At 53.3% G+C, this 13,859-nt stretch overlaps 1 protein-coding gene and 1 pseudogene across 1 annotated transcript; both read left to right on the top strand.

The window, feature by feature from the left end:
- The first annotated feature begins 263 nt into the window (after positions 1-263).
- LOC139604488 (zinc finger protein 850-like) overlaps positions 264-13,859 on the top strand; it is a 258,481-nt pseudogene continuing 244,885 nt past the window's right edge.
- Positions 10,933-11,901, top strand: LOC139604433 (olfactory receptor 14J1-like). The gene has a single exon (XM_071455583.1). It carries the CDS (start codon positions 10,933-10,935, stop codon positions 11,899-11,901), a length of 969 nt encoding a protein of 322 aa, XP_071311684.1.

Here is a 13,859-nt window from a genome sequence, read left to right as displayed (position 1 = left end):
CATCACTCCCACAGGACTGCAGCCACCATTTAATGGGACTGCTGCCACCACCCTGACCAGCAACAGGGTGTCAGGTTATATCCTGACTCTGTCAGTTTAAGGCAGTGTTTCTGTAGCATTGCCTTGATCTAAATTTTCTTATTAAATTGTAATTCTGGCTTAGACTCTCCCCCAGGTTTGCCTTCAATCCAGTTCAAAAGACAATGTGCGAAACCTTTGTTTGGTCCCCGAAACGGGATTTCCCATTCCCAAATCTCGATTGGATGGACGAGGAGGCTGCGAGAAACAGGAAGGAGCCCTGGGAGCCCCAGGCAGGTGAGGAGGAAGTCAGTGCCCCTTTCCCCCTCTCTCCTGCTCCATCTCCCAGCCCAGCACAGCCCCCGGCTGCAGGACAACCCTGCTGCCAACCCCGTCCTGCCGGGGATGCACTGGGGGGATCTCCTTCCCCTTCCCTGTGGCACGGAGGCAAATCCCATCCTCTCCTTGTCCTTCCTCCCACAGGGAAGGGGCTGAGGATGGAGACTAGGGAGGAAAAATCCCCACAGCAAAACCTCGTGGAAGAGGCCATTTTGAGTGGCTCCACACTGCTGAATTCCAAGATACAGGAAAAGCCCCAGAGATCCCACAGGAGGAGGGGCTCAAAACCCAGCCCAGGGGGCTCTGAGGAGGAAAGACCCACCCTGAGCCAGGAAGGTGGACAGAGCTTCAGCCAGAGCTCAGAGCTGGTGGCCCATGGGCAGCTTCACAATGGGTAGAAGCCCCACAAGTGCTTGGAGTGTGGGAAGAGCTTCAGGCAGAGCAGCACCCTGATCAGCCACCAGATGATCCACACTGGGGAATGGCCCCATGAGTGTGGGGAGTGTGGGAAGGGCTTCAGCTGCAGCTCTGCCCTCGTCACCCACCAACGCATCCACACTGGGGAGAGGCCCTACGAGTGCCCCCAGTGTCAGAAGAGTTTTCGGAGAAGTTCCCATCTCCTCAAGCACCAGCAAATTCACTCAGAGGAGAGGCCCTTCCTCTGCCCTGACTGTGGTAAGGGCTTCAAGCAGAAACACCACCTCATCAGGCACCAGCGCATCCACACTGAGGAGAGGCCCTACGAGTGCGGGGAATGTGGGAAGGGCTTCAGCTGCAGATCCACCTTTGTAAAACACCTAAGCATCCACACTGGGGAGAGGCCCTTCCACACTGGGGAGAGGCCCTACGAGTGTCCCCAGTGTCAGAAGAGGTTTCAGACCAGCTCCACTCTCCTCCAGCACCAGCGAATTCACTCAGAGGAGAGGCCCTTCTGCTGCCCTGATTGTGGGAAGGGCTTCAAGCGGAAATACCACCTCATCAGGCACCAGCGGCGCATCCACACTGGGGAGAGGCCCTACAAGTGTCCCCAGTGTGGGAGGAGCTTCACTTTCAGCTGTAACTTGACCAGACACAAACAGAGTCATGGGTAAGTGAAGCCCTGCAAATGCCCCCATTTCAGGAGGAGCTGCGTTCACTGCTCCAAATTCATCCTCCATTGGAGGTCCCACATTGGGAAGAGCCCCGGTGATCCATGTTCCCTGTGATCCATGTGAGGAAGACACCTGTCCCTTTACCTGCCCCTCCCAGTGACATGATGTGGGATGGAAGAACATGAGGGTCTGGCCATGGTCCTGTCATTACATTCACTCCCACCTCAGGTCATTGCCAGGAGCAGGAAAGGGAGTTTTCTCTGTCACCCCTGAGGAGAAGGGTGTCCTTTCCAGACATGGGAAATTGTGGCCAGGCAGACCCAGTGAGTTGTGTTTTTATTTTCCCTGTAAACAGTTTTATTTACCCCTTCTGTTATCAATATTGTTTCTGTTCCATTTGTTCCTTATCTCATTGCTGTTCCCAATAAATTGTTCTTCTCCCAGCCCGGGATCTTTGCCTTTTGTGCTTTCCATGGGAGGCGGGAGGGCAGCGAGGGCAGCGCGGTTTTAGCGGGAGCAGGAAATTGGGGAATCCCATTCCTGAAGCCTGGCCCATGGAAACCGAGCATCCCAGCTGGTGGCAGCCCTGGTGGCCATGGCAGCAGCCTTGGGAGCGGGTCCCTGGCTGGGGCTGTGGGAACCTCTTCCCTCTGGTGCCCAGGGACAGGAGTGGAGGGAGCGGTTGCAGCTGAGTCGGGGCAGGCTCAGGTTGGATGTCAGGAAAAGGTTTTTGCCCAGAGGCTGCTGGGGCCCTGGCCAGGCTCCCCAGGGAAGGGTCCCAGCTCCAGGGCTCTCTGAGCTGCAGCAGCGTTTGGCCAGCGCTGCCAGGCCCAGGCTGGCATTGTTGGGGTGTCCTGTGCAGGGCCAGCAGTTGGACTGGAGGATCCTGATGGGTCCCTCCCAGCTCAGCCAATTCTGTGCTTCTGGGATCCCATCAGCCTGGGGATGGGGCTGCCAATGGTTGCCATGGCAACGGGCTCTGGCTGCAGTCCTGAGCTGGTGTCCATGGCAACCACCCCTGGCATGGGGTCTCCATGGAGCTGCCAAGGGACTGAGCATAGCAACAGGGGGCTGGGGATGGTTGCCATGGAAACGGACCATAGCAACAGGGGGCTGGGGATGGTTGCCATGGGAACTGAGCATAGCAATGGAGGCTGGGGATGGTTGCCATGGAAACTGAGCATAGCAACAGGGGGCTGGGGATGGTTGGCATGGAAACTGACCATACCAACAGGGGGCCTGGTGATGGTTGCCTGCTAAGGATCCGATTTGTCACAGGCCCTCAGAGTGGTCCCATGGGGACTTTCCAAGAGTCTCCAGGCTGTTCCAGAGCTGGAATGTCACACACAGAGACAGGGGCTCCATGGAGACCTCCCAGGGCTTTCTGGGGATGGTAAAGAGCCCTGTGGTCAGAGGCAGTCACAGCCATTCCATGGTGACATCCCAGGGCACCTTGGGCTGCAAAGGCACCCATCTGTCACAGGCACTCACGGGGGCTCCACGGTGACATCCCAGGAGTCCCCAGGCTGCCAAAGAGCCGGGATGTCCCAGACACTCACAGGAGTTCCTGTCATGGGCACAGTGGGAGCTTCAGGCTAATTTTTTTACAGAAGCTCCTGTTGGGTCACGAGGTGCAGAAATGATCCCCAATACCCCCACAGATCCCCAAATGTCACCATTGAATCAGAGATGACACCAACCCAGATCAGAAGGCTAAGGGCTTAAAGCCACCTGTTTTTTTCAGTCCTCTTCTTTTATATCTTGGTTTGCTACAGGTGGACCTCATTGGTCAATTAATCAACACATTTCACATGATTGGCCAATTAAGACAACACCATTGAGTAAACGACTTTATGGAAAAAAGCCAACTTATTACAAACATTTTTGGGGCACCAGTCATTGAGGTTTGTTTTTTGTTGGGCCTTTCTGGGGGCTCCCTGGATGGGGGAAACCCTCTGTAGCAGTTCTGTTTCAGGTAAATGGAGATGCATGGGACTTTCTCAGTCTTCAGCTTCTTGTTTATTGTTATCTTATCTAAAGTTTTGCATTGCTGTCCACACCAGGCTCAACATGCTGGGAAAACACCTCAAAATGGTACTAAAATGAATGGTTTCAAGGTCTTTTAAAGTTTTCTCATCCAATTAATTCTTAAAACATACATTATTTCTACTTATCTACCAATAATTCATCCCTTGCCTGTCCACATAAACTCTGCACTGTGCTTTCTTTGACCAATCACCCTGTGCCACCAACACTGCAGAAAATGGAGTAGATGAAGAAGAAGACAGGGACTACACCCCAATTGCTCCATCTTGCTTCCTATCTACACCATACTAAAAATCCCAAAATCTAAATTTCTCACCCAAGGGACGTAGTATGCTACTCTCTATTACCTATTTCACACCCTGGAAAATTCTAATCTGTCTCAAAGTCCTGGAAGTCCTCTCCATGGGCAAAGGTTAAATGCAGTGTTCCTCTGGGGGTCAGGATCCCTCAGAGCAGACAGAGAAATATTCCTTGTGCCCTGGATTCCCACACATTTAACCTAAAATCTTTTAACCCTTAAGATGTGAAGTTACCCAAAAACGTTCCAGGTAAGTAGGATTAGAAGGAGAAGAAACAGAAAACAACAGAAAGACAGAAGATCCCGAGAAAGACACGCACATGGGTATCAACTGCTGGGGTTCCAGCAACACCAACAGAGGAACCCCAGGACAAGGCAGGATCCAGACCCTGTGCTGGCCTCGTGCTCCGGCTTTTAACCCCCTGGGCTTTCATGGCCCCGCCCCTGGGGTGGGACTGCCAGTTGCTTGTCCAATCAGAGCCAGGGTAGCACCACCTGCTGCTGTGTGATTGATTGATTGATTGATTGATTGATTGATTGACAGCTGGGCCAATCAGAGCTGGGTTAACATCACCCCCTGCTGTGTGATTGACAGCTCTGGCAGGCCAGGGCTGGGGGTGGGGCTCTGTCTCACCACAAACCAAGGCCTGACCCAGCCCTGGCCCCACACGGGCATTCCGAGCATCCCAAGGTGTCTCGGGACATGGATCTCATCCAGCCTCTGACAGCCACCACGGTGACACTACGGAACCTCATGGAGCCATGGGTCAGTTGTGACAATGGAGATCCAAGGAAACGATGGTGAGACTGTGGAATCCAGGAATTGTAGAATGAAGGAGACCATTGTCCACATAATGGGCCCTATGGAGGCAAGGATCAGTGATCAAACTGTGGTTATTTTGTGATTGATTTAAAATAGAAACAAGGAGCCATTGTTTCACAGCGGGGCTGAGTGGGGCCAATGGACCCTTGTGACTCTGTTGGGTCTCATGAAACCAAGAAGCCATTGTGACATTGCCAGACCTCATGGAATCAAGGAGACCATTGTGACAGTGTGGGCACCCATGAAGTCAATGGAACATGGAACAGGTCTGCCTGGTTTGGCCTCCTGGGGGCTGTCTGACAGGTCCCACTGAATTTGGAATGTCAAGGGCCACTTCCCATCTGACCATGAAGCACTGGGGCTCTGTGCTTTTATTCCTGTGGGACAGAACTGTCTTTCTTGTCTAGGCACCCATGGCCAAAATTGGGATTCTGCATCTAAAATTCCCTATATCCAAGGGTTACTCCCAGACAAAATCTGCCCATACAGTCAAGTCTGGCCAGCCTCGGCCTCTGGTGACTGCCTCTCATCTGCCCCTGCACCACTGGGGCTCACTTGTTTCCTTCCTATGGAGACCATTGTGACACTGCGGAGCATTGTGGAACCAATGGGCCATGGTGACACTGCAGGCCCCTGTGGAACCTGTTACACTGTAGGAACTTGTGGAACCAAGGGGAACATTGTGACCCTGCAGGGTACCATGGATCCAAGGGGCCACTGTGACACTGTGGGGCCTCGTGGAACCAAGGACATCTTTGTGGCTCTGCTGGGCCGCATGGTCCCAAGGGGCCAGTGTGAAGCAGCAGGGCTTTGTGGAACCAAGAGGCCATTGCTGCATTTCAGGGCCTTGTGGAGCCAAAGGACCAGTGTGATCCTGCAGGGCACCGTGGATCCATGGAGAGCATTGTGGCATTGCAAGGCCCCATGGAATCATGGAGACCATTGTGACACTGTGGGGCCCCATGGAAGGAAGGGGCCCTTGTGACACTATGGGAACTTGTGGAACCAAGGGAATCATTGTTGCACTACAGGGCCCCAATGGAACCAAGGGGCCATTGGACACAGCCAGGATTCATGGAACCAATAGACCATCAGGACACTGTGGGGCCTTGTGGAACCATGGAGACCATTAAGATCCTTAAGGACTTGTGTAACCAAGGGGCCATTATGACACCTGAGGGCATCATGGAAGCCAGAGAATCATTGTGGCACTGCAAGGCCTCATGGAAGCAAGGAGCCATTGTGACACTGCAGGACCCTGTGGAACCAGGGGAACATGAAATAGGTGTGGCTGCCTTGGCCTCCCAGGGGTCACCGGACAGGTCTGGCTGACCTTGGAATGTGGAAGGCCCCTCCCATCTGCCCCTGAAACACTGGGGCTCTGGGCTCTTCTTTTAATGGAAAAGAACTGTTCATTTTTTCCAGGCAACCATGGCCAAAATTAGGATTCCACTTCCAAATTTTTGTTTATTCAAGGATTGCTCCCAGACAAAAGCTGGCAGGACAGACAGGTCTGGCTGGTCTTTCACTCCTAAGGGGCAGCATTTTCCTATTTTCCAAACACTGGAAAGGGCTCTGTGCTTTTCTTTTTATGCAAAAAAAAAAAAAAAAATCCCTCTTTTCCAGGCACAAATGTTTTAAATTAGGACTCTGCATTCATAATGTGAAATATGCAAAGGTTGTTTCAAGCATGCCTGCCAGGACAGACAGGACCCTGCCGTAGCCTCTGGTGGTTGCTGTTCATGAGCTCCTGAAACATGGGGGCTCTGTGGTTTCCTTCCTATGGAGACCAATGTGACATTTGGGAGCCTTGTGAGATGAAGGAGCCATTGTGACACTGCAGAGCACCATGGATCCAAGGGATCATTGTGACATTGTGGGGCCTTGTGGAACCAAGGACATCATTGTGGCTCTGCTGGGCCACATGGTCCCAAGGGACCAGAGAAAAGCAGCAGTGTGGGAGTTAGCCTGGCTGTAACTCAGAGTCAGCCAGATTTTACCCTGGAAGAACTGGGCATGAGTTTCAAGCCCTGGGAATCATTTGTTTAACTTAGGGTGAGGTTGAGAGTTCCCCCATAAGCCTTTAGTGTTGCTATGTTAACTTGTCCAAGTTCTCCTCCCCTATTGGTTACTTGTTTCCCCTATAGGGTTATTGTTCCAGAGTGTTCTACCCTCAAGTGTATATTTTGTTGCTTCCCCCTTTTCTCGGGTCTTTGGATCCTGCCCCTCATACTGTTCCCATGTTCTTCATGTTTATATTGTTTTTCACCCAGTTCTTAAAGTTCCTTCTAAACAACTCCATCGATCCTGCTCCTTTTCATTTTTGCCACCCTCACCCTGAAGTCAGGGAACCAGAGAGGTTTGTCACAGCCACCCTCATTGTGACATTTGGCACCCAAACAGGGACCATGACACTCAGGGCTCCCTGTGTCAGTCACGTCAGCTGGGGTTGGCTGATGGATAGGCCAGCGCTCCCTGGGATTTTGGATTGTGCCAGGCCCAGTGGATTCATTGTTGCTTCAAGGGACCTTGTCCAGGATCGGCAGGGACAACGATGGTTTCACCTGCATAGGATTGCAGGTGGGTTTGGGGAAACGCAAGACATTTATTGCCCGTTTTGCCACTGTGTTTTTACAATATGCACCCACATCCCATAATTGATTTGGGGTGTTCTGGTGGCTCTTCCCCATGAGGCAGAGAAAGAGAAAAATGGGCAGCCAGAGGTCCAAAGTAGAAAGGAGCATATACGGATGCTTCAATTCTCACTGATCATGACAAAATATTCTCAAAGAACGAATTAAAATCAATCATGAGGGGGATCATTAAAAATTTTCCAGATGCCTCTGCTGATGAAATCCATACCACAGAATTTTGGGACTCAGTGAGAGTTAAATTGTACAAGCTTTTGATCAAAAGGGACCCCACTGCACCCCGCATGCTCCCCATCTTTCACACCACCATTCACCAGCAAGCATTTTGTTGAAAACTCAATCCATTGGTCACTCCTAACTCGGGACCTCCCCTCAAACCTGCCTTTCTCACACCTTCCACGATGGTCCAAGCTGGCAATGGCCACGCCCTCTTGGAGCATCATGCCCTGGAGACTCAAGATGGAAGGAGCCCAAATGTGACTCGGGAGCCCAACCATCCTCCCTCCATCTTGGCTCCTCCACTTCCTGCTACCACAGCCTTCTCTTCCGCCCTGAACGAACCTCCAGACTCCACCCCCACAACTGCGGGTCACGCCCCCACTGTCAATCATCCTCTCCACCCTGGGCCATGCCTCCAGTTAAGGAAGGAGACTGGCAAATAACCTCAAAACTCCTTGTTGCCCTCGTATTAAAGAAGGGGGCAGAATCCCAGGTATCAACCATTGGTTTACGGGGAAATCAAGGATCTGTGTAGGGCAGCTAAAGACCATAGGAAGGATTTACCTTGTTTTAATGGCCTAATGAGGGCCATGTTTACAGCACATGTCTTAACCCCCTATGATTTACAATATATTATGACCATGTTGTTGTCACCTACAGAATACACCCTGTGGGAAGGGGGATGGAAGTGTTCACTAAATCAATTAAGAGCAGACTATGCTAATAATGAGGCAAGGGCAGAATTGACAATCAACCATCTAGCTGGAGAAGGACAGCACAGCCTACCAGATGATCAAGCAGCAATTATCCCCAGAGAAGTATTGGATGATATCAAAGAGATGGCTTTGAAAGCTTTAATCCAGGTATCAGATGGTAGCACCCCCAATTTGGACTCCCTTGGGTGGCTGCAGCTAAAGCTTTAGGACAATCAGACCATCCTGGGTGCCTGTTAAGTAAGCAAACCAATGCTGCCTCCCTCACATTGAGTGGCCTTCTCTCAGACACAGAGACCATCAGACACGCCACCTTGCAGAACAGCGATAGAGTTTTTACTCTGGGCACATGGGCATGGCTGTGTAGACTCTGAGGGCATGTGCTGCATGAACCTCTCCAGCCACAGCGAGTCCATCCACAAGAGCATTCAGGTACTGAAGGAAGGGTTCAAGAAGCTTCAAGTGGAAAACAAAGACTGCTTCAATAAACTCTTCCAATGCAAGGGACTAAAGGGTTGGATGATGTCGAGCTAAAAGAGGACTATCAATTCTCTTAGTGGTTGTGTTGTATTGTTAATTGTACCATGTTTGTTTGGATGCTTTTAGAAAGTCTTACAAAATTCTTTCAGTTCCATCGTAGTTGTAAAACACAAAGGGGGAAGATACCCAACACAGGCTCTCCATGGGCTCCTTGGAGGAGAGAATTGGAGGCCAGGATGGCACAAAAACCTCTCAGAGACTCAGTGTGGGAAGGAAAATCCTTAAAAGTACCTAAAAGTATTCTTAAATCCATAAAGTACCTTAAAAACCATGAGTATCTCAAGGCATTAATGAGCCCTACTGAGTGTCAGTACAAACCTCTCCAGGGACTCATTAAAGCAGATAATTGGGGCCATGATTGCACAAACCTCTCACAGAGTCTGTATCAAAAATGAAACACCAAGTACCTTAAAATAATTGAGTACCTTGAAGCATTAATGAGCCCCACTGAGTGTTGTTACTGACAAAGCCTCTCCAGGGACTAATTACAGCAGATAATTGGAGGCCATGACTGCACAAACCTCTCAGAGACTCCAAGGCAAAAGCCAAAGCCAAAGTCCTTTGAAAAAGCTGCAGTCCCTGCAGGGAGCATGAAGGAGCCCCCAGGGCCATTGCTGAGCAAGGCTCCCCAGGGACTCCTTGCAGCAGATCCTTGAGGCCACTGGGATGTGGGCTAGGGGGGGATGCTGAGGGCAGCACAAGGGGCTGACAGTGCCCAGCCTGGCTGGGGCTGGGCCAGGAGGCCCCAGGGCCTCAGCACAAGGTGTCTCCTCCCAGCCCTTGGTGGCACAGACCCTGCAGTGGCCCAGGGCACCAAGACTTGGCTTCTCTTTGTCCCCACCTGTCATCACTGCCTGCAGTTCTCTGCTCTGCCTGGGGCCTGGGGACACTTGCTCAGTCATGTCCCTCTCTGGGACCCATTAAAAGTCCAAGAAAGTTTGGAGTTGGATTCTGCCTTGGAGTTCTGGAGAGGTTTCTTCAGCTCCCTCTCAGGGACTGATGTTCAGGGCCTGAGCACAAAGCCCCAGAGGCTGATTAAAGTCCTTGTGCTGTGTCTGTGCTGCTGAGCTGGGCTGGGCTCCTGGCACAGAGGCAGCTCCTGCTCACCAAGAAGAGCTTCAAAAGCACATTTCTCTTGATGAGCAGCTCTTGTGCCAGCCCAGCAGGGCTGGGGCACTCCCTGCAGCCAGCCCGGGCACAGCACAGAGGCACAGAGAGCTTCAATCAGGCAGGGCTGGGAAGGGGCTGAGAAGTGCCTGGGGCACAATCACTGCCAGCCCTTGGCACAGGAACCTCTGGCTGCAGGACAGTGCAGCTGCAGCTCCTGGAGCCATCTCCTGCAGCTGGAACATGCCAATGCCTGCAGAGCCTGTGAGTACATTCTCTGCTTGTCTCTTGTGCAGAGCAGCCAGGGGTGCCCAGGGCTGTCCTGCAGAGCAGGGTCCTGCAGCCCAGGGCGCTGTGCTGGGGCAGGGACTCTGCTGCCTGCCAGGGACAGCTCTCAGCCAGCCCTGGCAGCTGCTCCCAGCACTGGGGGACAAGATCTGGGTGGGAGGAGACAGCTGGTGAGGCTTGGAAGTGTTCTCCTTGTGTGGGGAGGATGCTGCATTGTTCAGGTCTGCTCCCAGCATGGCATTGAACTGCAGAATATTTTCAAGTGGATTATACAGGGAGCACAGCAAGGCAGGGGCTGCATGAAAGGGGAAATCCTGCTTTTTTAATCTACTGCTCTGGGTTGCTGGGATTGGAAATTGCCCATAGATATTAATCTCTCAGTTCAGGCTAAGAAAAATGAAAAAATTTTCTCTCTGATCAGAACAAACAAGGCAGTGACAGAAATGAGGGGTCCTTAGAGACCATGTCAGTGTTGCTTTTCCAGCCTCCTCAGGGTTGCTCTGACGTTGCCATCAGAGCCTGCAGAGCCAGAGCTGCCCCGGGGCAGTGCCTGAGCTGGGAGGGCTCTGCAGGGCAGAGCTGAGCCCCCAGGGCTGGGCTGGGCTCTGGCAGCACTGGCAGGGCCCAGCCCTGGGCACAGGGAAGCAGCTGCTGGCAGGGACAGCTCCAGGCAGCAGAGCCCTGGGCAGGCAGTGGGGGGAAAGTGCCCCCAGCCTGTGCTGGGATATTTCAAGTCCTCTCCAAACCCAACTATTCCATGATTACATTTCTTACAGATCCCCATGCCAAGGCACAGCAAATGTCCAACAGCAGCTGCATCAGGCACTTCCTCCTGCTGGCATTGGCAGACACGCGGCAGCTGCAGCTCCTGCACTTCTGCCTCTTGCTGGGCATCTCCCTGGCTGCCCTCCTGGGCAACGGCCTCATCATCAGCGCCATAGCCTGCGGCCACCACCTGCACACGCCCATGTTCTTCTTCCTGCTCAACCTGGCCCTCGCTGACCTGGGCTCCATCTGCACCACTGTCCCCAAAGCCATGCACAATTCCCTCTGGGACACCAGCAACATCTCCTACACTGGATGTGCTGCACAGCTCTTTCTCTTTGTGTTCTTCATCTCAGCAGAGTATTCCCTCCTGACCATCATGTGCTACGACCGCTACGTGTCCATCTGCAAACCCCTGCACTACGGGACCCTCCTGGGCAGCAGAGCTTGTGCCCACATGGCAGCAGCTGCCTGGGCCAGTGCCTTTCTCAATGCTCTGCTACTCACAGCCAATACATTTTCCCTGCCCCTGTGCCATGGCAATGCCCTGGGCCAGTTCTTCTGTGAAATCCCACAGATCCTCAAACTCTCCTGTTCCAAATCCTATCTCAGGGAACTTGGGTTCATTCCAGTTAGTACCTGCTTATCATTTGGCTGTTTTGTGTTCATTGTTTTCTCCTATGTGCAGATCTTCAGGGCTGTGCTGAGGATGCCCTCTGAGCAGGGACGGCACAAAGCCTTTTCCACCTGCCTCCCTCACCTGGCTGTCATCTCCCTGTTCCTCAGCACAGTCATCTTTGCTCACCTGAAGCCCCCCTCCATGTCCTCCCCATCCCTGGATCTGGCCCTGTCAGTTCTGTACTCAGTGGTGCCTCCAGCCCTGAACCCCCTCATCTACAGCCTGAGGAACCAGGAGCTCAAGGATGTCCTGAGGAAAATGATGACTTTATATTCCAGAAACAATAAACTCTCTTTTTTCTGCTCCATAACCTTCAGAATGTAACTCTTTACAATCTCAGCCTTTTTTTCCTAGTTGTGCAGTTTTTCACTGGGACCTTTTCTTATTACTTTACTACTGTTATAATGTTTTTTATAAAATACTGTAGTACTCTGCTGAACATGTCTACATGAACATCTACTTTTCTTGTGTAACACGAAGACTTGCAGGAGGCTTGTTCCCTGTTCATTTCAATAAAATCCAGTGTCTGCCCTGCCTTGTGTGTCCAAGGCATTTCCTCAGCCCTTCTCTGGCTCTGCAGGGGCAGTGCCTGTGAGCAGAGGCTGAGGGAAGGGGCTCCCAGCACAGCAGCACAGCCAGGGATAATGGCCCTGTCTCTTTGCACATCTGTTCCCCCCAGCTCCACACTCCCCTTCCCAGCCCTGCTGTGGGTGCAAGGCCAGAGTGCTCTGGCAGCTTGGTCCCTGTCCTGCTGCGTGTCCCTGCTGTGACCTCAGGCAGGGACAGGCCATGGGCACTGCTGGGACACAGCTGGGCTCCAGCACAGCAGCTCCATCAGCAAAGGGCATCTCCTGAGGGCAGGGCAGGGAGGCTTTGCTCCCCTCCAGAGTCACTCTCAGGCCTCTCAAGAGGCTCCTTTTGTTCCTTGCTCTCCCAGGGATCAGTGGAATGAGATCTGTGGCCTTCAGGGGACTCAGGTCTGGGTCAGGTTTTGCTTGTTGGTGGCCAGTGCCCATCAGATGCTGAATGGTCTGTGCTGAACCTTCCTGGGGCTCTGCAGCTTGTGCCAGGGCTGATGGCAGGGGAATGTTTGTCTGGAGGGCCTTGGGAGCTGCAGGAGAGCACAGGGGACCTGCAGGGACAGAGTGTGCCAGGGACCAGCAGGGAGTGGAGCTCACTGGGCACAGGCCAGGGTGGGGTCACCCTGAGATCAAGGCCTGAATGTCTGCTGTGAACCAGGAGAGCTCTGCAGCCCAGGGACACAGCAGGCACAGGGAAAGGAGTCTGGGCACTGACTCCTCTGCCCCTCAGGGATCTCCCCCAGGAGGATCCAGGGCAGCCCCGAGCCCCTCTGGCAGCCCTGGAACAAGGCAGACACCTCTGAGCCCCTCCATGGCCCCGCAGAGCCCGTGTGGGAGGGGGTCAGGGCAGGAGCACCCTCAGCTGCCTCTGTGTCCCAGGCTGAGCAGCAGAGCCCAGCAGAGGCAGCCCAGGGCCCCGGGCAGCACAGCCCCCGTGCTCTGCAGAGCAGCAGCCCCAGCTCGGGGCTCTGGGCAGCAGGGCAGGGCTGCAGCAATGGCTGCTCGGGCCATCACAGACGTGTTCCCCTGGGAAAGGCTCTGGGGGCAGCTGGCATGGGCCAGGAGCAGGGCAGGAGCCCTGGGGGTACAGAGGAGCCCTGGCAAGAGGCTGCCCTGTCCCTGGGCCAGCAGGAGCTGCCTGAGGAGCCCCGGGGCCAACTCTGCTGCTGGGCTGGGCAGCGGGGCTGGCCCTGGGGCTGCAGGAGCTGCCCGAGCTGAGCATCTGCTGAGCATCCCAGACACAGAGTGGCTGTCCCTGACCTCCAGGGCCTCCAGTTCCTGCTGCAGGGCCTGACCTGACTCTGCTGCTCTGCTGGGCTGGGGCAGGGGCAGGGAGGGGAAAACAATGGAGCCTTGTCCTCACGAGTCCCCACAGGGTCAGAATGGTCTCAGTGGTTCCATGGAGCCCCATAGGGTCACCACGGTCCCCTGGTTACAGAAGGCCCTTCAGTGTCACAAGGGCCCCCTTGGTTCTATGGAACCCCACAGGGTCAGTTTTGCCAGTGGGCAGGGTCAGCACCAAAGACACAGACACCAACTGAAGGAATTGTGTAATTTATATAATGTATGTCTGCAAAAAATTACAATAGGAGAGGCTCAGCAAAGCACATAATCATTAGAAAATAATTACAAAAGGAGCAGCTCAGCAATGCACCCAACCATCCCCACCAAAGATTGCCTGCAGTGATTGAGAAAGATCCA

The sequence above is a fragment of the Agelaius tricolor genome, unplaced genomic scaffold, assembly GCF_023055355.1.
Source record: "Agelaius tricolor isolate 1412-34295 unplaced genomic scaffold, bAgeTri1.0.p SCAF_51, whole genome shotgun sequence".
Taxonomy (NCBI): domain Eukaryota; kingdom Metazoa; phylum Chordata; class Aves; order Passeriformes; family Icteridae; genus Agelaius; species Agelaius tricolor.
The sequence above is the reverse complement of the archived record's forward strand: the minus strand, read 5'-3'. Positions and strand labels throughout refer to the sequence as shown.

Bases quoted from the DNA above. Each gene is read 5' to 3' on its own strand.
- LOC139604433 (XM_071455583.1), top strand. From the start codon at position 10,933: ATGTCCAACAGCAGCTGCATCAGGCACTTCCTCCTGCTGGCATTGGCA.